The sequence below is a fragment of the Buteo buteo genome, chromosome 5 (assembly GCF_964188355.1).
Source record: "Buteo buteo chromosome 5, bButBut1.hap1.1, whole genome shotgun sequence".
NCBI lineage: Eukaryota > Metazoa > Chordata > Aves > Accipitriformes > Accipitridae > Buteo > Buteo buteo.
Genome location: NC_134175.1, coordinates 30,074,051 through 30,099,116, shown reverse-complemented (window position 1 = coordinate 30,099,116; position 25,066 = coordinate 30,074,051). Strand labels below are relative to the sequence as shown.

Genomic DNA, 25,066 nt, shown 5'->3' with positions numbered 1-25,066 from the left:
GCCCTAGACATTGCTGAACGAGAAAAGTGGCCGGTACTCTACCTCTATACTGACTCCTGGATGGTGGCTAATGCCCTATGGGGGTGGCTACAGCAGTGGAAGAAGACCAACTGGCAACGCAGGGGTAAACCCATCTGGGCAGCAGCATTGTGGCAGGACATTGCTGCCCGTGTAGAACACGTGACTCTAAAGGTACGTCATGTAGATGCTCACGTGCCCAAAAGCCGTGCCACTGAAGAACATCGAAATAATGAACAGGTAGACAAGGCTGCCAAAATAGAAATAGCTCAGGTGGACCTGGACTGGGAGCGTAAGGGTGAGCTATTTGTAGCTCGATGGGCCCATGAGACATCAGGACATCTAGGGAGAGATGCAACATATAGGTGGGCTCGTGATCGAGGGGTGGACCTGACCATGGAGGCCATCACACAGGTCACTCATGAATGTGAAACATGTGCTGCAATCAAACGAGCGACCAGAGTAAAGTCTCCCTGGAACAGAGGGCGGTGGCTGGGCTTTCGATATGGCGAGGCCTGGCAAATTGACTACATTGGACCACTGCCACGAACATGCCAAGGCAAGCGCTACATACTCACCATGGTGGAAGCAACTACTGGTTGGCTAGAAACATATCCTGTAAACCATGCCACTGCCCGAAACACCATCTTAGGCCTCGAAAGGCAAATTTTATGGCGACACGGTACCCCAGAAAGGATTGAATCAGACAATGGGACTCATTTCCGAAATAACCTCATAAGCTCCTGGGCAAAGAAACATGGCATTGAGTGGGTGTACCACATACCCTATCACCCGCAAGCATCTGGAAAAATTGAGAGATATAATGGACTGTTGAAGACTATGTTGAGAGCGCTAGGCAATGGGACATGGAAACATTGGGATACAAATTTAGCAGAAGCCACTTGGCTAGTTAACACCAGAGGATCTGCTAACCGTCATGGTCCTGCCCAAACAAAACCCCTACATACTGTGGGAGGAGATAAGGTCCCCGTAGTGCACATGGGGAAGTGGCTGGGGAAGGCAGTGTGGATTGCACCTCCCACGGGAAAAGGCAAACCCATTCGTGGGATTGTCTTTGCTCAGGGACCTGGGTGTACTTGGTGGGTAATGCGGAAGGATGGGGAGACCCAGTGTGTGCCTCAAGGACATTTAACCTTGGGGGAAAAATAATCTGTGATGTGAGTTGTATGTTGTAGGAAGTAATGTAGCAGGAATGACCTGAACTGCAGAGGAGTGAACTTCGCAAGGAACCAGACAAGTGCATCGGTGACCCAAACCAAGCGGGTGTTGGTGCCCAGCATTCGAACATACTGCTTTTCCTGTCCTGACCACTCATCTTGATGGATGGGGCCTAAGTCATAACCTGAGTGTGAACATCTGGAGGAGTGGAAGAAGCCCATGGAATATCTATCTTTTAAAGGACAAGGGATAGTAATTAATAAGAATGTATAAATCTGTACATTGGGTATAAAAGTGGTTTCAGTACGTAGTTTCAGCTGTAAGTGTTGGTAAGAAAGGATTTCAGTAATGAGAATTAAATACAATAATATGGTTAGAAGATATCTGTATTAAATTATGTGGGACCTGAGCAGGACGCAAATGGTATGGAATAAGGGGTGGAGATTGTATTGGGTCTGGCTGAGATGGAGTTAATACTCCCCACAGCAGCCCTCATAGCACTGTGCCCTGCATCAGTAGCTAGAAAGGTGTTGACAGCACACCAGTGTTTTGGCTACTGCTGAGCAGTGCTGGCACAGCATCAAGGCTGTCTCCCCAACATTTTTTGCCCTCCCCTCAATGGCAGGCTGGGGCAGGGCAAGATCTTGGGAGGGGACACAATCAGGACAGCTGACCTAAACTAACCAAACAGATATTCCATACCATATGACGTCAGCTCAGATATAAAAGCTAAGTAAAGGGAGACAGAGGGGGGGCATTTTGTCTTCCGGAGCAACCACTACGCGTACTGAAGCCCTGCTTCCCGAGAAGTGGCTAGACATCGCCTGCTGATGGGAAGTAGAGAATAACATCATCTGTTTTTTTTCTTTGCTTTCGCACGCGCGACCTTTGCTATCACTGTATTAAACTGTCCTTATCTTGACCCACGAGCCTTCTGTTATATTTTCTTCCCCCCCAGCTGAGGGGGGGGAGTGATAGAGCGGCTTTGGTGGGCACCTGGCATCCAACCAGGGTCAACCCACCACACCCAGCCAATGAACAAACCCCATAAATCTTTAAATATGCAAGAATACGCCACAAACATTTTAATATTTCACTGCATTTCCCACATACCCACTCAACATTTGAGCACTGGTAAATATCAAATTTGTTAAAAATATTTCGATAATTAAGATACATAAGTCTATTCTGATTCTGACCCAGAAAAGCTCCCTTGGTGCCCAATTTAACTAACCAGGATAACCAAGATTTAGAGCATGAATACTCTTAATTTGCTTATAAAAATGTATTCGTCTTTAGGCAAAGACTTAGGAACATCTGTAACTCTAAGCACAGAACAGCTTCACTGAATTCAGTGGGATTATTATGATTAAAGTTGCATTTGCCTGCAAACCATAACAGAAGCGGCCTGAGACATTGCCTTCCTTTTTGGTTATTTCAGATATGAAGCATAAAAACTCTTCTGTTAGAATGGAAGAACTAGACAACATTTTCTCTCTCCTATCTCAGGACCTCTCCAGGTTTTTTTTGCTTATTTGCTCATTGTTTTAATGAGGTAACTTTGTTAAAGTGCTTTTAAATGTCTGTCTTATTAGAGACATTTTCAAAAACTGATTAATCAGTTGAGGTTTGGGGTTTTTCAACAGCATCAAATGAAGGACATTTATTTTTACACCTCTCATTCCCAAACTGATTCCTAGATGTCACTTCCTACAGCCAAAGGGGACACGTGGAACCAGTAGTGTGACAGACGGATATTTCTGCTTGGTAGATTGCATATTGAAATGAGAAGACACCTAAGGGAACCAACATGCTTGCCAGGCACTGGGGTCCTCAGCCAGGCCCCCAGCAAGGCTCAGGTACCAAAAGCCTTTGGGCTCATGGGCTAGTCTTTGGGCCCCAAAAAGAAATTAGCTCTCTTATTCTGAAGGTGCCCGCCTTGACCGTCAGGGATATGGTACATCTTTATTTCTAATGTGTTTAAAGATACTTCCTCCCAAGTAAAGGCATCAAATGGAAAACAAATTACATACACATTTTACTGATTGCTAGAAAAAATACATGAATACTTCTAAGATACAATTTGCCATAGTATTAAAATACAAGAGTCATGCAAATAGACCTCCGTTGCCTTTGAAGACAGAACTACTGTTTTCAGAGTGGATGTACCCATCTCAGAGTGGCTGCAATGCCAATGCCCTTCCAAACCACTCCAGGAGCTCACTTAGGAAATACACATTCTATAAGGCTGTCTTACATGAAACTTCACATTATTTCTCACGGAAGAACTGAAAAAATGTTTCAAAACTGCAGAGTTTGCCAAAATAAGTCATTTGCCCATCAGAAACACCTGATCGTGCAGGAACAGCAGCAGAGTACCAGCAAGGCTGAGCGTCACTTAGCTTTGCTCATTTGTTGCCAACTAGAACACGCCCGGGAGCATGCAGGATATTTATGACCAGGTTTAGAACAGCTGATGGCAGAAGCAGGGGAGGGAGGCAGAGCCACCGCAGCAGAGGCACCCTGCAAGCTCCCCAAGCAGCCCTTGGGATTGCTTCCTCCGACTCCCATTACCATCCTCATTTCTTTTATTTTTTTTTTTTTTTTAATGGCTCAGACATAATTTCAAGGTGCTCCTGTCTCCTAAAACTCACGTTAAATGTTAACACTGCCTGATTTGTTACAGGAGCACCCCCTCCTCACTGCAGAAATAGAAGGGGGAGGTGGGAGGGAGCGCAGACGTGTCGTGCTCGCAGCTCCTCTCCCAGGCATTGGGCTGGGGACTAGGACGCAGCTACAAGAGGTTGCTGGTCGAGGTGCTTCTCCGTCCTTTGCCAAATGCGCTTTCTCAGAGTCTGGGAATTACTGAATAAGAGTGGTTCTGACAAGGATACACTGGTTTATTTCCAGCTCACCCTGTGTGTCAGTAGGGCAGGAGTAAACAGGCTGTTTGCAGGACCAGGAGCAGTCTGGCAGCTGCAGCGTAGACCTCCCTGCAGCCCCGTTTATCCAGAGGAGAGGGAAGTTTGCCTGGTGCTTACCTTTCAGAGCCAGGACAGCAGCAGCATCACATCCTCTGTTTCCCACAGACGCCATCAATGGCCCAAACCCCCTGTGTGGGGTCATGAGGAGCACAAGACAGAATTCAGCGACTGGCAGTTCGTTTTCTCTGTGCCACAGCAAAATTACTGCAAAGGCAGAAAACTGAGATCTCTATCACTGCTGCAAAGAAACATTATAGGAATACTGGTGACTCTCCACCTTATTCCACATACAGAGATTTTGTGCCTCCCTTGTATTATTCGATTTGGCAGAGATAAGAAGCGCTAGAAGGGTAATGTTGAACAGAATTTGCCTAAAGGATCACTTCTGCATTTACTGCTCTTCTTTTTGTGCTGATGGGAATACAAATTAAGAAAAGTTGTGACAAAAAGGTGATTGGATTTCTGGGATTTCCCCTTTGATCTTGTGGCCATCAAATGGTGGGCAAGCTGGCCGCCCCCACCTGAGGTCCTGTGAGGAAGGAGGGGCAGGTCCATTCTGTTTGGGGACAGAGCCTGGAGAGAGGGCAGGGTTTGAGGGCCATTGCCACAGGGAGTTCATGGGGCATTGCCAGTGGTCCCAATTAAATGTACAATAGCATGTCCTACTTGAGAGGTAGGTGATGGATGTGAGCAAACATTGCTGCAGGATACGCAAGAGGCAAACAAAGGCCTTTGGAAATGCAGGTCTACTATCAGAGCAATCCAGTTGAAGGGGTTACGTTGAAATCAAGAGAAAATGGTTTCCCTTCTTCCTTACTCTTTAATGCCAACGCAGCCCAGAGAAGAATATGTCTTAAATGCAGTTTGATACCCCATCCCTTCTACGTACCCCTCTGAAGGAGCTCTCCTGCAGACCTTACCAGTGCAAAATTTCTCTGTACAGAAGTGACCCTTCAAGGGTCTGGCAATTTTCCATGTATGAGTGGAGGAGGGGAAAAATAAGACCAAAAACCCTTGACCTTTAAAGAACAGGCTTGTCAAATTCAAGGGACAATTTTCATGAAATGGAGTATTAAATTGTTCAGCGCTCTCCCTAGAGCAAGGTCCCCGATTACTATCCTGCACCCACTTTGCTTTTATTAATTTTCTAATTCCTATCAGTCTGTCTTCATTAGGCTGGAGAAGAGCGGGTTTCACGTGCAGCGGTTCAGATCCTCCCCTGCCATGGAGACAAAATGGAGGCCGTCCCCGCTCCCGCTGGCTGTCCAGCCTGCTCCCCGGGCACCGAGCCCCAGGCATTGCTGCACACACGAGGCCTTTCTGAGCTGCGTTTTCCAGCATCTCCGCTCCCTCCGGGATGTGGGACGCTTTGTGCCACCCCGGGGTGTGCCGGGCTTTGCCCCAGGCTCCCGTGGCGGCTGGTGACAGGTGAGGTTGACAGCCTGCGCCGCAACCAGGTGACTGAGCGTTAGCTCGCCTGCGAGTGCAGGCACTAAGTAAATCTCATTCCTAACCCAAATCGCTTTTGATAAGAACAAAAGCTGTGTGCAAATGAATATTTCCATCTTATTTCAAATTCTAGGTTTCAGCTACAATATTAATGCTATTTTACAGTGTAATTTACTTGTAATAATATGTCATTATTGCCATTTTACAGTTTTCTCTTAAAGTAGTAAAGAAACTCTTTTAAAAGGCACAAATAGCTGCAGCACAAATCTCCATTCAGCCTAAGAATCTGCGCTCTCCCGTCAGAATGGCACGTAATTGAAAACAATGACATCCCCAGTGGGCTAAACACTCCAGTCATTAATGCATTTTTATTTTGGAATAAAAGAGCACACTTACAGCTTTTTTCCTAAATAGTAAATATAAATCAAACATTTCTCTTCCATTCCCAGAGTGGCATCTACCAGTGAAGCCAGGGCTGACCTCGAACACTTTCCGCAAGTGTGTCTCAAACCAATACGCTTGGTATAGACACAAACCTCCCCAAGGCGAAGGGTTTCCTTCAACACAGCACATAAAAGGCAGCCTACAATAGGAGAAGCGTCCTTACCTGGTGACAAGTTCCTGAGTGCCAGGTGACCATACCACTGGGTTGGCAGAAATTGCAGAAAACTCGGGCAAGGCTTCAAAGCCAGCTGTGTGCCAAGGGTTGGAGACGTCACAAGAAGAACGCATCGCTTAATGGAGAAGACGTACATCATACGTCATAGACGTAATTTTACACCAGTTACGTTTCCATCTCTCCTATATAACTTTGGATGAAAACCGATGCACCATTAGCTCTCCTGATGGGTGAGGGAATTCATCCCAAGGAAGAGCTGACAGTCGAAGTCTTTGCTCTGTGAAAGGCTCCACAAACATTAAGGGCAGGATCCCGCTGTTATTTATGAAAAAATAGAAATACGTCAACAATTGGACTTAAATAGTAGCCATCCCTTGGTAGGAACTTGAAAACCCTATTTATGCCTTGCACAGACTTCCAGCACCTCTCCATGTAAGGAGTGTCCTCACGGCTCTGTCTCACCCCCTACATGCTCCCAGCCTGCGGGAGGAGGGATGGGAGCTGTGGCTGGCAGGAATGGAGATACAGACACTCCTGCTCCAGGGAAAAGTCCTTCCTGCGGTCTGTGCAGGGCATCCCTGTGCAGTGACATACTGCTCTAGCACTAGCCCAGACTCCAGGCAGCCCTGAACGCACCAGCCCCGTAACCTGCTGAGGGACCATGGGCTGGACACTGCCAATCTGGGGATTTGACTGAAGCCCAAAGAGCAAAGGAGACAGCAGGGTCTGGCTGCTAGTCAGGAAGTAAAAACATCTTCGTATAAACGTTTTCACCCTTACGTGACAAGTGAAGAGACTCTTACAAAATAATTTTTAATTTTGATTAGTCTTTATCCTTGCCTACTTCATGGTGTACCTGTTTGCATTGCCAGACGATTGCAAACATTTGGTTCACCAGGGTGGAGCCCAGAGTCAAGGGATGAAAGCCTTCTGTGTGGGAAAGCCTAAAGACTGTCACAGGCTTCCTGTCCTTCTCCAGAAGGACTCCCACCGCTCTTCCCCCACCACGACACTCCACAGACAGACGGGGTGAAGGCTATTTGAGATCCAAGTGGTCAGGAGGGTTGTAGGTTACACAGCAAGTTGTCTCCTGAAGGCTGGGAGTTTATACCAGCAACGACTATTGTTGAGCAGCTGTGAGATTTACCCCACATTTCCAAAAAATACGATTTCTCAGTGTGATCTCTATCTGAATTTGGCAGAAAAATATTTAATGGCTGGCAAAACATTAGTAAATAAAAGCAGATCAAGATGATGTTGTTACAATAACAGATTACATTACTATTCTCTGTCCTTAGGAAAACCCTGATTAGACCAAGATCCTCACGGGGTCTTATGAATAAGTCAGGAAGGGGCTTTAATGACCCCGCATGAGAGCATACGAGCTGCAGCACAGCCAGCAAGGTGCCAGGTGCCTCTCAGAAACAGGCACTAGTCTGGATGACTAACAGCAGTTATCACAGGGGGGTTGTTGATTTTCTTTAATAATTTGGGCCAGATTTTCTGCTAGTATAAACTAGTACTGCTCTATTGAAGCAAAGAGAGTGCTGCCAATTTGTATCAGCTAAAACTGACCTTTAGTGTATTTTTAATCCCTTCATTCTTCATTATCTTTTTGAAGAATTGTACCTCAGTCAGAATATTCCGCCACTACAGAGACAAGCAACAGACTTTTCTTGTTAATCAATGTATGGGAAACTCCAATAGCTGAAGTACCCTTCCACCTTTGCAAGCGCACCTAGCACTGATTGCTGATCTCAGATCTTGAATTGCATAATTACTGAACTAAGAGAAAATTACTTTTTGCTTGTGAGTGTCAGGACAGCTCTGAATCCATGAATGACTCACCCTCAGGCACTGGTGTTTAATTTATGAGCTATTTATCTCCTTGCACACACCCCAGCACAAACAATTATACTTAGTAATTTGTTGATCTTATCAAGGCTGTTTGATGTTACTGTTGCTACCTCCAATAATGCTGTGCTTTGAAACTTAAACAGGATTTATAACCAAATTTGGATACTTTGCTCAGGATTCGGATTTCAGGGAAGTTTAACTCTTTGGCAACTAAATGGTTTTGCGTGCAGTTTTCAAAAGGAGAGCAAACATTGCATCTTTTGCTGACAAATTTGGCAAGGTGGCCCTTCAGCAGCATCAGAGCCCCTGGCAAGAGCTAGCTCTGTCCTTGCACGGCACAGGTGAGTTTTCCTGGCAAAGGACAAGAGAGGGGAGTGGGTCCCCGTCCTCGGCCAGGGCACCCACATCACCTCCGTCCTGTCCATCCGTCCGTCCATCCGCCCTTCGGGCAGGCTGCAGCAGCTGGGTGCGGTTAAACCCTCGCGCCGGCGTTCACATGCCGAGCTGCGGTGTCCTGCCTCGGAGCCCGTCCTGCTGCTCCGGCTCGCTCCTGGGAACCTTTTTATGTGGGCAACAGCCTTCCTCATTACTGAGCAAGGACTTTATTAACCTTTAAATTCTGACATGTTTACCACAAATCAAACTTTACGAACCCCTTTGCGCAATCTAACTCTCTGTTGTCAGGAGTAGGTACCAAACCTGGGGCCACGTGTGCTTACCTCAGGCCGTACCGGAGGTGCAGGCAGCTCCTCTGTGCGTCCGTGGCCGTGAGGTGGTGAAGGTCCTCACAAACGGCTTTCCCAAATCCCCCTCACAAACCTTTCCTCCTCCTCGCACGCTGCTGCAATCATTAGGCTCGCTGAAACATAGCAAGTGAACTTGGTGTAAGAGGTGAAAGCAGCGCGGGGCTTTAACTCTGCGCTTTCAAGTCCAGGCTTCAATTAGCCGCAACGTCAGACCTGGAGGTGCTGCCGCGGGCGAGGCGGGGGGTGCTGCCGGCGGCTGTGGCGGCGGGGGGCCCGCAGGCAGCGCAGCCGCTGCACCCCGCACCCGGCTCTGCTCGAGATGAAGGGTTTGGGTCACTGGGGATAAAAACCTCGTCAACACAGAGCGGTACTTCTTCCATCCCTACCCTCAGCGAAATAGCCCTTGGCGTGTTACTTATCTGTGTTTGGACATACCCCCACGTATCAGCTTTAGCCTTTTCAATTCCTGCCCCGCAGGGCCCAGCAGTGCCGAAGCCATCCCGCAGCAGCGGTGGAGCTGTGAAGGGCAGGAAAATCCCCGTGTTCCTGTTCCACCAGCCCGGATCTGCCTGCCCACTTACATTCCAAGACTCAGGTGAATGCATTTTGTTAACTTACACATCACATGTGCTCTTGCAACAGCCACAGATTTTATTTTCTGCATGGTTTATAAAGTTTTTCTGTGCTGAGCACATATATTTTGCATGTAGAAAATAAAACGCTACAGGCACTCTGTAACTGTGCAGAGCCATAATGAGCTCTGATGAGCAGGCACCTACCAAATCATTGGTTTATGACAGCAAGCACACACATGTAACTTATTTCACAATATGCAACACGCTGCCATATGTGTCTATTCCCATGGATCGGGAATGGGCACTACCTGTAGATAGAAGCCAAGAAATAACTGCTTCAAAGACAGCCTTGAAATGCAGAACTTACTTTAAAACTTTCAAAGCCCTACCAGCATACCGCTATTTCAATCCACTGGGATGCTGTGATGAATACCGCTACTTTGATTATTACTACTATTTTTTCAAAGCCTCTGGTGGTTTTCCTGGCTTAATTGAAGTGAAATGGTGGATTAGCATAATCAAACATATGGAATTAGTGGGGGGGGAGTAAAAATTAAAACTAGTTATTATTAAACAGTTACTAACTTCTAATGATTCCCCCCCCTTCATCCTCTGTGAGCTGAGTTCATGAATGGAGAGAAAAGTTAAAATTTAGCTAACATTTTTTAAACTGAAAACCTTGCCACACACATTGCTCTTGCAGAATGCAATTTTACAGTCCTACCCGGCACCTGGTAGAAGAAACGCTCAGTGTTTAAACCACCCAACGGAACAGGGCATGCAGCATCACTGCCGACTGCCACGATAAGGACGGACAGAGCTCTGCAAGGACAGTTTGAACAAGCCTGGCAGCCACAGGAACATAAAACGCTGCACGGAGAAAGCACGTTCCTGGTACTTTCGAAGCTACAGGGGTTATTTGCCAGCTTGCTGGGGCAGAGGCGGGAGGAGCGGAGCACGCTGCCACTGAGCTGAATGCCTGGGGTCTGCTGGCCGGCTGGCCGGGAGCCCATGCGGGGGCACGTCGTGCTCTGCAGGGCTGCCCCTGCCCGCGGCAGGTGCCGACGGGCAATCAGGAGCAGCCCTAATAAAGCGTGGGGAGGTGTTCAGCTAAGCTACCCCAGGTGCAATGCAGCCACTCCAGCTGGAAGCTTGTTCTGTGGGAGAGGAGGAAGGAAAAAACGGCTGACAACACGGCATTTTTGAAGCAGGCACTCTGGCATACAGAATCCTTGACCGACCAGGCCCTGCGGTCTGGGAAGAGATCAGGGTGAACTTGGGTGATGAAGGGGAAAAGGTAGATGGAAACCTGCAGCAGGTCAGAAAGGATCCTTCAGGAAAGGTAAATCATTTAAAACTATTAACAATAATGCTACCACCTTTACAGGGCTAGACACGGTCAATGAAAGAGCAAATAAACATGAAATTAAGACAATACTTTTTTCTTTTTTTTTTTTTAAATAAAGATTTTAATCAAAATGCAGAACCAGGGAGGACATTAAAGAAATCGTGCTCTTTACTGGTGTTTGGGGATAGCCTTTGAAGAAAAGTTGCTTTGGAGAGGAGGCAAGAATGGTGGTATTAGGTCAGATCAGAGGCCCATCCAGTCCAGCATCCCGGTTTTTGACAGATGCCTGACAGAGATAAGGTATACATACCAGTTTTTCTCCCAGCATCCAGTGATTTGTGACTAAAGGACTACTCCAAAAGCAGAACTGATACCTCTGCTTTTAACAGGAGTTTTTTTCCCAGTTAACCTCCTTTTTCTTCCCCAGTGGCTTTGTCTGAGCATTTTTGAACCCTTGCTCACCTTCAGCATCCACATCATCTTATGGCAAGAAGTGCACAGCTGAAACCATGTAAAATAAGTATTTGTTTTAGCCTGTCACCCACACTAGCCTAAGCACTGAATTTACGAAGACATGGAAATCCTTCAGTTTCTCTGTGGAATATTCTGACCCCAAAGATGCTCAAACAGCAGCCAAGAGATGGCCAGCTACATCTTGGTGGCTCTTATCCTACTAGAATGTTTACTTCAATTTTCAAAGAGCCGGACAAACACACCTGAGTTTCAGGCAGTTACGTGGCTATTTCTAGTTCATCCAACCACTGAGCACACCCACTGTTTTACTTTAAGTAACATGCTATGGAAAAAAATACTATGTTTTATCTGACACATTAACCCACACAGAAAGCCCAAGCCTGCTCTCCTTGTGCTGTTCTGGGAAACGCTGATTAGGACAGATAACTATATCCTACATGAGGGGTATCCATGGGTACAAATAGTCTTCAAAAGTTAAATTTCTGTTGTTCTTTGTGCTTCTTAATGGTCTGAAATGTCACGTATTGGGGTGCCCAAGCACATCACCTAGATATTGCTATTGATGCTGCCAATAAAAGACAGCAGTAAGCCCTCACTTGTCTACAGCAATGTTTTTATTTGACCAGGAACATACTTTTGAAAGTGAATCTCCAGATCGTGCCTCTTCACGCACACTCTCCCTGCTTTGCTCTGCATTGCACAGGAGTCTTACAGCAGGCAAACTGGTCATCCCTTGGGTATCTTATGGCAAACTGGTTCTCTCGAGGCTGAAGTGAAAACTGCCCTCTAACTCCTCACGGGACCAGCCTGCAACTAGTCCGAGGTAACCCCTCAAATACATGCCATGGGAACAACAGGTCCTCCGTGCCAACCGCTTCGCTCTCCAGATCTACTCCTACAGAGTCACCCCACGTGCCAGTGCAGGCACAGCTGCTTTCACTGGCATCTCCACATCACATTCGGGACTCTCTTCTGGTCAGTTTGGAGGCAGGCAGCAGCGGTTTCCCCCGTTCCACTAGCTTTTGTCTAATCCCAGAAACATGTCATCAATGCCACGGCTATTAGGGACTGAGGAATGCAATTTAAGAGGAAGGGTTAGTACCCCTCCTCCTTTGCAAAATTCCCTACTTCCCATATTTTGGAAGATCAGTGCCTATAATGTTTTCTCACCCTTCTCCAGCTGGAGAAACAAAACGTCTCCTTCTACTCACCATCATCGTGCCCAGTGAGTACAGGTCACCAAGAGTGAAGAGCATGCAGGCAGATTTCACTTTTTTTTCTTAAATATCAAATGTGAGTAGGATGGATATATTGTACCTGGAGTCACCTGCCCAGGTTGAAATGCATAAATAATGTGTGCTTGGCTTAAGTTAAACCACAATTCTATTTAAAACAGAGTGCTTGAAACACGCTACATATATCTACAAGTTTTTAGGAGTTGTACATCTTAAACACATAGACCCACTGAGGAGAAACACAGGCTGCACATATTTCATGTGGCAGTTGCCACAAGTCACCAGTGATAGGAGTAACAGACCTTATCAGATTATTCTTTCTTTTAATAAAATTTGGTTTTATTCTGGAATAATTGATTAGCTTCAGTAGTTAAAAGAACATTAGTTAAAACAACTGAAGAGATAAGCTATTCAGGCAAGTTAGTAAGCTGAAACATAAAACATTATAGAATTCAAATCTAAACAAATACGGCTTTTTAAATGTAACCAAGAGATGCAAAAATACAAAGCAATCCATTAATTGTGCTCTCCTTTCTAACTTCTTCACTGACAGGTAATCATTAGGAAGCACAGGAATATTTTGGAAACCAGAATGAATTTCAGACAGGACAAGAGAACACGTTCCAGCAGGTATTAGTGCAGTAAAGAGGTTACTTCTCTTTCACCAACACATACACTCCACTTCTCACTCATCTTTCATTGTGTCTAAAACCCAGCATGAGCCCTTCTGTTACTAGCATGTTGCTGACTTCCAAGAGAAACAGGTAGGCTCTGTTCTTCTTTTGGATTTGACTTTTAACACAAGATTTGGTGATCCCAATCTTTCCTCAATTATGTAACAAGAAAATAACACCAAGAACAAATACTAGCCGCACCAGGGAGACGATACAGAAGAGAATTTCAAGGGTTCCAAAACATCTGAAGTCCTGATTTCCCTGCTTTACAATACTCTCCCCTCTCCTGCCACCATGAAAAAAGGAGACGTTCTTTAAAACAAACCCAACAACTACGTATTGAAGTCATCTGCCCTCCCTCCGTCTTCTCAGTGCAATTAAAGGCAAGATGCCAACTTTTCAACAATGAGCCTCGTGGCTCTGGCTGACCCATGCCTTCCTCTTTCAGAAATGAGCAGTGAAGCTCAACGGCAGCATCTCAAGGGAAGCCTCGGAGCAGGACATGACCAGCGCTCCCAATATCTTAAACACAGGGGGGAGGTTAGCCAGTGGTAAGTTGCCTTTTCAAAATGTATAGCAAGCAAATTTATCACGAAGACCCAAGAGGTCTGGCACACCAAGAAGCCAGAGGTAACATCAGCATCTCTCCCAGCCCTGACCCCACTGAATCTGTAGCTGAAACCACAGGCACACAGGCACTTCAGAAAAAGTCAGGCTGTTTTAAATACATTAAACATACTGCACTTAAGGGCAATCCTACAGCTTGCATTAGAAGTACAAACTTGGTTTTATTTTTGCCACCTATTCTTCTGTGTTATCCAAAGAGATCAGCTCTCCCTCCTGGTTAAAGGTATAAAAAAGTACCCACAGCTGCAACCTTATTTCAGCAGAACAGCTTACCTATCCAGCACAGTGTGACCTCTTCCGTCACAACACTATCTGCGTCACCCTCCGCTGGCCTGAAAACCAGACCTGAGAGGACAACACACAACATCAGGCACCGCTGCTCCAGCCTCCACAATTTAATAATTCCAAGGCAAGAATGAAATACTTTTTCAAAATGATTTGAACAAAAAAGCTTCGGTCTCAAAGATAACGTGATTTTTCTACATGTATTTCCTCTCTCCAGTAAAAATCATTTACGCTGCATCATTCTTATTATCCTTACCATCATCTTTCAGTGAATGTCCATCTACAAATTCATTAACTTTTTTGAGACAAATCATTGGCATCCTAATCTTCTGATTCCCATGAAAGACTCACTTTCGAGATACAATTGCAGCTGCCCCACACTGCCAGTTACTGTATCATACACGTCTTAAAATTCTGTAATCAGCATCCACCAGGTGCCGTATCGCATTCAGCACACCACAGTCAGTCAATACAGACATCCCCAAACACACCAAGGCTGGTTTTGTCAAATGTTTTATTGAGTGTAGACATCTGGAGTACTGTAAAACATGCATTATCTGTAGATTCAAAAAGGAGCAAGCCACATTGTCCTCACTGTCAAACGTGTCAGGCTTGGCATACATGATGGAGATTAATGAAGTATCATGAGAGTAATATGGATCCTGAAAAGCTTCTACAATTTGGAGTAGGGTCTTAATCGTTTGAAATGCAAAGCTGTTCACATTTAGTGAACTTGCATGTTTGCTGGAGGTGCCATATTTTAATTCAAAACAAACAAGAATAATTTCAGTGGGGGGAGGGGAGGTTCCCTAGGTAGAAACTGTATGCTTTTTGTTTCCAGATATTCCATCCTAAATAAAAATTCATGTGCTTTTTGAAGCAGCACAGTTTATTTCTGAGCAATGAACAACATCTGATATTCATTTCTTCTTGGGTTGTTGAGGTGTATTAAATTTAAAGAAGATAATATCTCCATCCTCCACTATGTAATTTCTGCCTTGTTGTCTGTATTTTCCAGCAGCCTGTAAATAGAACAGACAAAAGGAAAGTGGGTTATTTCATTAGACATTTTATAGTATTTTCAAACTGTAATAATTTAAATACATTTTGGTAAAGAAACAGTACAGCTTCAGAGTTTGACAGCCACAATACTCCTCAGTTTGACATAATCTGGTTTTACATACATATGAAATATATACAAAAATAATTTAACCTCCACTGAATTGGTGGTGCTTAAATGCCATCTGCATTACATAGTGGTAAATCTGTAAACCCTGGCAAGTCTTAAGATAAAGGACACTAAAACAACTCAATTCCCCACCCCCCCCAGCTTTCAGGCTTTCTTTTTCTTCACCTAAAAAACCTGCAGATGGCAAACACTGGCGGCAAGAATCTAAAACAGTATTGCTGGAAAGGGCGATCGGCAACAGTTTGCATCATGGCTGCGTGGCTATTAAACTGGTATATGAACTACTTCTGAGCGGCTAGACGAGCGAGTGCTGTCAAAACTAAAGATGGGAACGCTATGCAAAAGTCACAACTGTACATGCCTTGTGCTTCGAGCGGGGCTCTCTTGTCTGCTTGCGCCCAGATAATGAAGGACTGAGGAGCACAAAATACAGGCTCAGTTTTTCTGTCAGAAATTTCCTTTAGAAGAAATTTGCTTCAGAAGGACAGATATAAGAGCAGATAAGCTGTGAAACCAGGATACAGGAGAAGGCATATAGACCAAAGACATGAAAAGGAAATTCGTTATGAAAATGCTGTACTTGAGGAGAGCAGAAAATAGGCAAGGAAGCTATTAAATAACAGTACTCTCCGCATTAGAATTTATTATTATATTTTTCTATCTTTATCTCGTCGTAATTAAACCTAGTGTTATAGAGGCTACAGAGAAGCTGTGGCATTAGGACTGACAGACTGGGCGGGAGGTGGTCTGCAGAAGCATTTATCTTGAAAAGTGATCTACAATATGGAAAAGTTGAGAGCTTCTGCTTTAGTTCAATAACCATTCCTGTTTTGAAGTTTTCTCTTGCAGGAGAAAGTGCTTCCATGCAAGACCTCACTGTGCCATTATTCTCAATGACACTATCACAGTGGTGGCATGCTAAGATCCCATTACAGGAAAGCTGTTAACTAATGACCTTAGTTGCAGTAGAACAGATCAGATTACTGGTACATAGTTAACTTAGACACCTTTCTTTCACAAAACCTGCTCTGTAAAGCAACATATTTCCCCATATTGCTGTCTAGGAATTTAGAGGCTCGATAACCTTGTTGGTGTCATTCCTTATTTGAATGTTATCACCAGTGATGTTAGCCTACAGAAAATTGCAAATAAAATAGCCTCGACAATAAATATATAGTGCAATAGTAATTGACCTTATCCCATATGACACTATCGATAAATAATAAACAGTACTTTGCAAACGTTTTCATATTTCCCCCCTCGGAAATCTGTTTAGACTGTAAAAGGTTTACTTTCAGGTAGATTTAGTAGTTCTTTCCTTTGAAGATCCTAATAACGCTCAAAGTCAAGAGTAATTAGACTAATTGATGGCATAAACACTAATAAAACAGTGCGGTAAAAATCATCGGCAAGTGTAAGCTGCAGGCACAGGTACAGAGACATTTTACAGTTGAATACATTTATTACTCACAAATATTTGTAGAAAAAACTGACCTCCGCAAAGTAACAATGCAGATTTTTTTTAGGACGCTATTGCAGGTTGTCAGAGTGGCATAGACTTCTCGAATTAAATACATTTTGACACACTAATGCAAGTTTATGTATTTTTGTTACCAGTTTACAGTTAATTAAAAGTGACAGTGTTCCTTTAAATTCTCTAGAGACCATTTAATCCATTTCCATTGCTATCAGAAACACTGGTTGAAAAAAATCAATACCCATTTGTGAATCTTGAGTATGTATTAAACAAGACACGTCTAACCAGTTCATTTGCACTTGAAAGCAGCCATCTGTAGAAGCCAGCTTTGCCTAAGCAGATATGATTGCTAATAATGTGATATCCCTGTAGACTACAAAGCCCACACAGAGCTATTCAGTGTATAGTTCACAGCACTGGCATTAAATTAGTTATGCTGTACTGGTGTTAGACACACACAAAATCAAACTTAAAAATCGATCAACTTGATAACGTACAAAGCAAGCAACTCCCATTACCACTGTTATTTCAGTTGACTCCTAAAAGCTCCCAAATTTAATTCTGAAATTTACCAGCAATATAAAAGTAATTAGTATTGTGTATGGCATGAAACATTGTATTAAATGCAAATTAGAAAAGACTAGAGTAATATAACACATTTTTCTAAGAGCAAGGGTTTTTTTTCTAGCCTTGATTTAAAAACTGAGTAACAAATGCAAATAGGCTTGCTTCATAGATAGATCAAAACAATAAAAATTTAACCATTAAATATAATTTGAACATGGAAGCTTGATGTTTAGAATCTCACATAGTGAAAAGCAAATAAAAATATACAAGCAAAATACTTATAGATTAATTTAATAGGTATTAACTGATGCAGCTTCTCAAGGAAAACACTCAGATTTGAGCATCACAAACTGTTGCTGGCAAAATTTGAATCTTGGTTACATGAAGTAGTTTCTGACTGCAGAATGTTAGATTTATTTGTAGCTGTGGTTTCACTTTACAACTACAACTCTACTTCCCTTTTCATACGGCAGTTCACATGCCGCAACGAACCAATTATACTGGGATTTTTTTTCCCTCACTTCCTGGGGTTCAAACAAACCTATTAAAGTCCTGCTGCTCAGTATGATCTTCCTTAGTGATACCACTGAGAATAAGCTGAATTTCAAATCATAATTTTGCATACCTTTCAAGCTATCAAATAGCAAACAATAAAGCTGAACCTTTTAAATTCTTTAACATATTATAGTGTGTAGGAACCTTCAAATACTGAGATTGATTAAATCAAACTAATGTGCTTTGTAATCACCATTTTATAAAATACAAACCTTAATAAAACATCAAAAATGCCAAACGAGAAATCAAATGTGTATGAAATAAAGGGGTGTTTCTCTGCTTAAAGAAGATGGAAATAATGCAATAGCAGCGCAGAGAAGAACAGTTTTTCTTATGACATTTATTTGCCATGTACACATTCATTTCATATTTAATAACTTCAAATCAGATATAATTTGTCAGCTATAAGAAGGGCACAACTTTGGGCACCCAATCAGTCTCTGCCCTCTAGTGTTGAGAAAGCAGATAAAACTGTTCTTAATAGAAGTGTCACTACAAAGAAGCGTGAGCTCAAGAAAAAAGTTTTTCATTAAATATCTTCACTGTCTATTCAAGTAGATAGTAGCTAGGAACCTTCACCTATTGTAATATATTTTCGTGGACTACATACAACTCTTACTGGCATCCTGAACAATCAAAGTAAGGCATGGCATTTTTGAATGAGACATCAAAGGGTGATTGAATTAAATACTGAAATGGTAAATTTTAAGATTCTAATTAATGCTTATCAGAGCCTAGGAGTGGAATCCACTAATCCTGAAAAAAAAATTTATAATGTAATACTTTCTTAACCATTTACATCTGACATTTCTAATACCTTCACTGCAAGCACAAAACAGAATGACACATTATTAGAAGAAACAGGTTTTCTGCGTTTCTTGCATTTCCTCTTAGAGGTGATTCAAAAATCTCCTACCTCATCTTAAAAATTTGATTTTTTAAAAAACAAGTTCATTTTAAAGCTTATTAAATTCTGAACACTAACACATAAACAGAGAAAAAAATTTAGCATAGCATTTGGTCTTAGTGTTGACGTTTAGTCCATAAGCTGTCATATCTTGGATATTGAAATAGTTGCATTCCTGTTCAGTAAGTTGGTGAATTTCAATTCTTTCCTACGTAAAAGATGAAAATAGATTTTGGTCTATTGCTAGAGGTGACCATTAAGATTCGCTTAGCATCAAGAACTTCTTCCCAGTGAAAAATAGACTTAAAATGGAAAAATGGCACATATGGAGGAACAGAGAAGAAAAAGATGGGGAGCTCACCTTGACAGCAGCTTCTGAACCTCCTTCTTTAAAATCTTCGTATTTCATTACTTCAGCCATAATGAATCCCTTTTCAAAATCTGTGTGAATCTTCCCTGCTGCCTGAGGAGCCTTCGTCCCTTTCTGTCAAAGGAAAGACCAGAAGAAAATTAATTGCATTTAAGAAGATTGATTGCAGGAAAGAGGTTCCTCCTTTTTTATATGCTTTCAGGATCTGCTGAAACTTTGTTTCATATCAGTTAAAATGTCATGCATACAGCTGGGTAATTCTCATATTGGGACATACGGATAGATGCCTTTGCCACAGATAAACCAACTGATATTAAAGGAGGGCAGCTTTGTTTTTCCTAATAGGTATCAACAGCAGTATTGATTTTAGAAGCTATGATTGTATTTTGTTGCAAGATTCACTTCGATCCCTAGCTCTCCACACAGAAAGTGAGGAAAATAAAGATTTTTAAATAACTTTAAAATCTGAATTACTCAAGACTTTTACTTACGTCCAAATAATTTCAATTAAACAATAACACTCATTGGCAAACCACATTTATAATAAAAAACGATTTATGGATCTCAAGCCCGACATATTAGCTTATTTTTATTTCAGAGTAATTTTAGTAAGTCTAATATAGAACAAAATTAGTATTCTTACCAAAATGTCAACAACTGAATCACTAAAATATAAAAAAAATCACGGGCAACTATTATAAGATAATTTAAGTTTATGCAATAGAGGAGAATGCATTATAACTGCATGCTTTAAATTACAAGGACATACATTCTGTGCACATACAACCATGGAGAGAAATTTGAGAAATAATGGTGACCTAAAGGCTGCTTAATAAAGCATGTTAAAGTGCTAAGGAGTCTGACACTGTAAAGCACAGTTTTTACAATAAAAGATGTATTGGGTTAATATGGCTACTCACTGATGCTTACCTGACTAAATATCTTTGCACATTAAATCAAAGATACTTACAATCAGTCTTAAGATAAACCAGCTTTCAAATTTTCTAATAAAGAGCAACCATTTCTCCTACTGAAAACAGTGGAGTTTCAGAATGTGCTTTTAAAAACGACGGCAAGAATTAGAGCAACAAAACTTCTGCTTTTTTATTATTTTGGTAGCTATTTCAGGGACTTTAGCTAGCAGTTATCATGTAAAAGGAGAAGAGATGAAAAGGCTAAAAAAAATAAACGTGCTTCTAAGAAAGTAAGTTTAACGTCCTAAAATATATACACAAACATCTGTAGCGGTATTAATAAAAATATAAATTTACTGGAAATTATGTTGATTAATGAAAACAAATTAATTCCTTTGAATGAAATTAAATACAGCACTGAAATTCACTGCACAGCACTAAATACACTGATGCAATAAATAAGAGCTCAGTGACAGATCTGCAACTCCAAGTTGAAATTTTTGTAATTTTTAAGACAGAGTTTGTAACTACATGCATTTCAAAATATTTTTCAATACTAATCTTTAAAGTATAACATATTTACATTCAAAGGCAAACCACTACAGCTCAGCTTTTACCGTCCTCTGGGAATAAATTAGTCGATCTCTATGGCTATAATCATTCTACATCAATATTTAAAATACATAATATAATTTTAGCATTACATAAGTTCCCAGATAAACATATAAAACTACCAAAATAAACTAGGTCTAAATATTAAAGTCAGTAAAAGACCTGAATTACTGCACACTGATTTTAGGTTTTTGAGCCCAACTGTGTATCCATGAGGAATATAATGATGTTATATTGCTTTTATTGCTGAAAATGTAATCCGAGCAAAGCAAAGGAGGAATGAACCATCCGCAACCCAAACAAACTTAGTGAATACAAAATGAAAAGCAACATCAATTTCACTGCAGACAAACCCAGTCACACAGATTAAGCAAGCACAATACTGGTACGTCTTATCTCTGACCACAGGAGGAGGGTAGACAGATTCTACAGGATGAAGAAATTCAGACTATGTAATAGGCAGAATCAATTGTTACCTGCCTCAATCAATGCAGCTCCACTTTCACTGTTCAGCAGCTCACAAATAATTAAAGTTATCCTGGACAAAAACCTCATCTGTAATGACTAGCTAACCGCCACCATGACAAACTTCAAAGTCAGTGATATCAATCTGAATTCAATAGTGTGGAACTGGATATAGCTGATGAATAAGTATGAATCTTACCCTGATGGTCCATGCACGCACTTCATCTGGGCCTGCAGTGAAAAAGTATTCTAGTTGGAGTGCTGCATATCCAGCCTTAATGATCTTTGCTAAAGCACTGAAGAAAAAAAAAAAAAAAAAAAAAAGAATCCAATTCATTCAACATATACACATAAACCAGCTAAATGCCCCAAGTAATCAATTTACATGGAAAGACATCACATTTTGAAGACACCGGGTCTACTGGTAAACACAGCAATAACCGCAGTAGCCTTTTTCTTTGAACTCTCTTCAGAAGAACTACTTTTTTACTGCAGAATCATAAAGACGGTATTTTGATTTGTTTATTTGGCAGGCTACAGAAATATGGGATAAATTTAAATCACCCTATCAGACAGCACTTTTGGTCTCATGCAATTTTCAGGACTCCAGGTCATGAAAGCATAACTGTTTGACTGAAATTCAATACTGAAACAATTTATTATAGTTCTTCAGAAAAATTATGGCAACATTTTCTCCACCGTCCCTATTCCCCATGGATGACGAAACAGTTTTGGTGATCATTCCTTCTCAAAAATATACATAACTAATACCTATGTTATAATTAAAACACTGTACAGAGATGACAGATGACAGTTAAAAACTTAATTTAAAATAAATCTTTTCACTCTGTCTCATGGTAAAGAAAGGAGAAGATTCTCTCTTTATAATGGTAATTACTCTGTCATTTATTATTCTATCAGCGCAAGCAATTAAATTACTGCAAGGAAATAGTTGATAATAAAGTGTAGGGAAAATGAATGCTAATTAACCTTTGTGTCATGTTCTCTTCCAGATACTTCTGTTTCTCCTCAGCACTCATATCTTGCAACTTGAGTTCCAAGGCCCCACTAAAAGGAATGACCAAAGCACCCGGGTCGTGCTTGTCCACCCACTCTTTAATTTTTATCAACCTGTAGACAACAAAGGGCACAACATTATCTTGTAGTGCATGCATGGCTGTACCACATTCATTATTATCAAGTAGCACATACATATTCATAAGAATTGCACGGTTTTATGATGCCATCTTTTTGTGTATTGCTTTCCAAGGTCAAGGCATTAACAGGCAGCAATTGCTTCAGGTGTACTCCATTAACATTTCACTGTTTCTTGGTTTCTGTTTGGCATTTAATCTATCAGAAATAGGCATAATTTGAGACAATAACTAGGTTTTTGGTAAGGTTAAATACTTGCAATCTAAAATGCTAACTGAAATAAACTTTGTAGATCTGTGGACGTACATTTTTCTGAGACTTCCAAGAGTGATATAGATCAAATGTGGTAAAACTGAGGGTCTCCAGTTTTTCCTCTGACTTTTAAAATAAAAAATAAAAAATTTAAAAAAAAAGCATCTCAGTGGCTAGGGCAGCTGATATTAGCAGACGGAAAAGAACACCACACTATAAACTCTCAGTTAGCAAGCAGCACCCTGATCTTGGAGTATGTCATAGCTAGTGAATACAGGGCTGTGTTTCCACTAGTTTCTCCCACCTTTCTACTATCTCCCCAGGACAAAGCTTCTAGATATTACACTACTATTATTTTTAAATAAAGAATCAAATTTCCTATTTCTCTTCATCTTTAATAACTGGCATCATCAGTAATAGTTGGCTGTACATCTAACATTTCTTTTTAGCTGAATGAAACTACAAATTTAGAGCTACAGATTTGTGGTGTTAGTTTTTGAATGTTCAATATCCTATTAAAATCAAGAAAATCTTTGCAGCAATAGCTGATGTTTAAACAATCTTTAAACACAGGCATCACATTCATGACTGCAAGTACTATTTATTTTAAATTTAAGGGAAACATTAATAAATTACCTGTAAGGAGTTCAATGTTATTTAAAGGGCACTATTTCTGAACAGGTGTGAACGGCAAGAATGACAACTCTGTATGCTCAGCAAGAAGACACAAGAGGCACGGGAATACTTCCTGTACACTAAGAATCAAAGTACAAAATACAGTACTTTGGGTGCCATAGATATTTCAGACCTGAAGCACCCACCATGCAGCACAGGGTTTTACGCTTGCCGAGTTCTTTTTCTTCGTCCTACTAATCTCCAAGATTTAGACTAAGGTTTTAACTGCTATTATACTAAAGTGCTTTGAAACTGTGGCCTGCAAACCTTTAAATAATCAATGCAAATGTCACTTCAGAAAAAAATGAACTGAACCACAAGTTCATCAACACACATTTGTCAAAGAAAATAGCAGGGGATCAGAGCTATTATGAGATTAAGTGCATGGCCCACTGAGTAGGGTTTTAGATGGGACAAAGAATATAAAAGTTCACTCAACAGTTTTCACACGTTTGTTATATAAGGCTGGTCTTCTATCATTTACTTATGTAAATACCCCATCAGTGGTTTTCAATCCTCATTATACTAATCTTTTTTTCCTCCAGTTATCCAATGAAAATATAGTCTGGTCTCCAGGACTGATACTGAAACACTATTGCCTTCAGGAACATCTGAACTGAAAATCACAATTAAGGTGTATTTCTGAATGTGACATGTGACATTTAACAGCACTTCTAAAACTGACATTTGTAGTTAACTAATTTATTTTGGCTAACAAACTGGATACCAAAGTTCAGAGCTTATAAATGCCAACCTTTTACAGAAAATGTATCTAGAAATGGATCTGCTATTCATAAGTGTACTTCAACATCTGTGCACACATCTTTTTTTTTTTTTTTTTAAGAAAGTACCTAACATTGGTCTCTAGACTAATTAAATAATGTACCAAGTGAAAGACAGAATGAAACACGCAAACTTGAAAAAGTGAAATGAGCATGGAAGTAATGTCAAAAATTGGATTCAAATTCTGTTTGGTAAATATGGTCATCGTAACTAATAAACTAAGAACTATTGTGGAACAACAAGATAAGAAATAATTATTTTGGCTAAAACACCAATTCAGAATAATAATAGTCTTTGACTGTCATTTTAACAGCTTTTCTATTGAGTCCTTAGAGGGATTATTTGCATTCCTCAGGTATTCTATTGTACAATTCAGATGAATAAAGACTTACAAATCATTCCTCTACCGCCAGTGTGAGACTTTGATCCAGTGAATACACCATTGTACCTTAACTATAATTGGCAAAAAACCTGACAGTGTAGAGCATCACAAGCTTAATAACAAAGGAGAATATCTCAAAGTGTTGACAGATGATCTTCATAATGCAGGAGCAGAGCTGGTACATTTTAGCAATAAATGAGCACTGAGGTCTAAAGGTCTCTGAAGTGACTGACATCAGACCTGCTACAGCCTCACTAAAAGAATAAGGTACTGCATCCCACTCTGTACAGACAGTCGGGTTCTCTGCCTGAGTCTTTCACTTTCGTGACTTTCAATGTCACAGGAATTACTAAAAAGTACCAAGGAATTCCCCTAATGGTGATCGAAAAAAGAAAACAAAACAAAACAAAAGTAAATACTCAAATATAAATACTGATATATTTCTCAATGAAATTTTCCCCCAAAGTAAAAATGCTTGACTAATAATCAATAAAGTAATAGTGCAAGTTTGCTTTCCTGTTAGGGATAACCAAGTGTGCTAAACAAAACAAAATTCTCTTACCAAATGGTAACAATTAATGTCAAAGTCTGTTTTATTTGAGCACATAATTTTCCCATGGAAATGCTGTCTGTTTGTAAAAGGACAGCATTAGTACACTTGTTTGGGCCTTTGTTAAGATAAGCACATCCTGG

At 41.2% G+C, this 25,066-nt stretch overlaps 1 protein-coding gene across 3 annotated transcripts in view; it reads right to left on the bottom strand.

The window, feature by feature from the left end:
* Positions 1-14,566: 14,566 nt before the first annotated feature.
* The window catches only part of OLA1 (Obg like ATPase 1), a 103,631-nt gene continuing 93,131 nt past the window's right edge, over positions 14,567-25,066 (bottom strand). For all 3 annotated transcript variants that reach the window (XM_075028424.1, XM_075028425.1, XM_075028426.1), the window contains exons 8-11: positions 22,117-22,257; positions 21,326-21,422; positions 19,127-19,249; positions 14,567-15,092 (exon numbers count right to left, since the gene is read on the bottom strand). In XM_075028424.1, the coding sequence (XP_074884525.1) occupies positions 14,991-15,092; positions 19,127-19,249; positions 21,326-21,422; positions 22,117-22,257 (463 nt within the window). In that variant the 3' untranslated portion in view covers positions 14,567-14,990. The remainder of the gene's footprint in view (positions 15,093-19,126; positions 19,250-21,325; positions 21,423-22,116; positions 22,258-25,066) is intronic.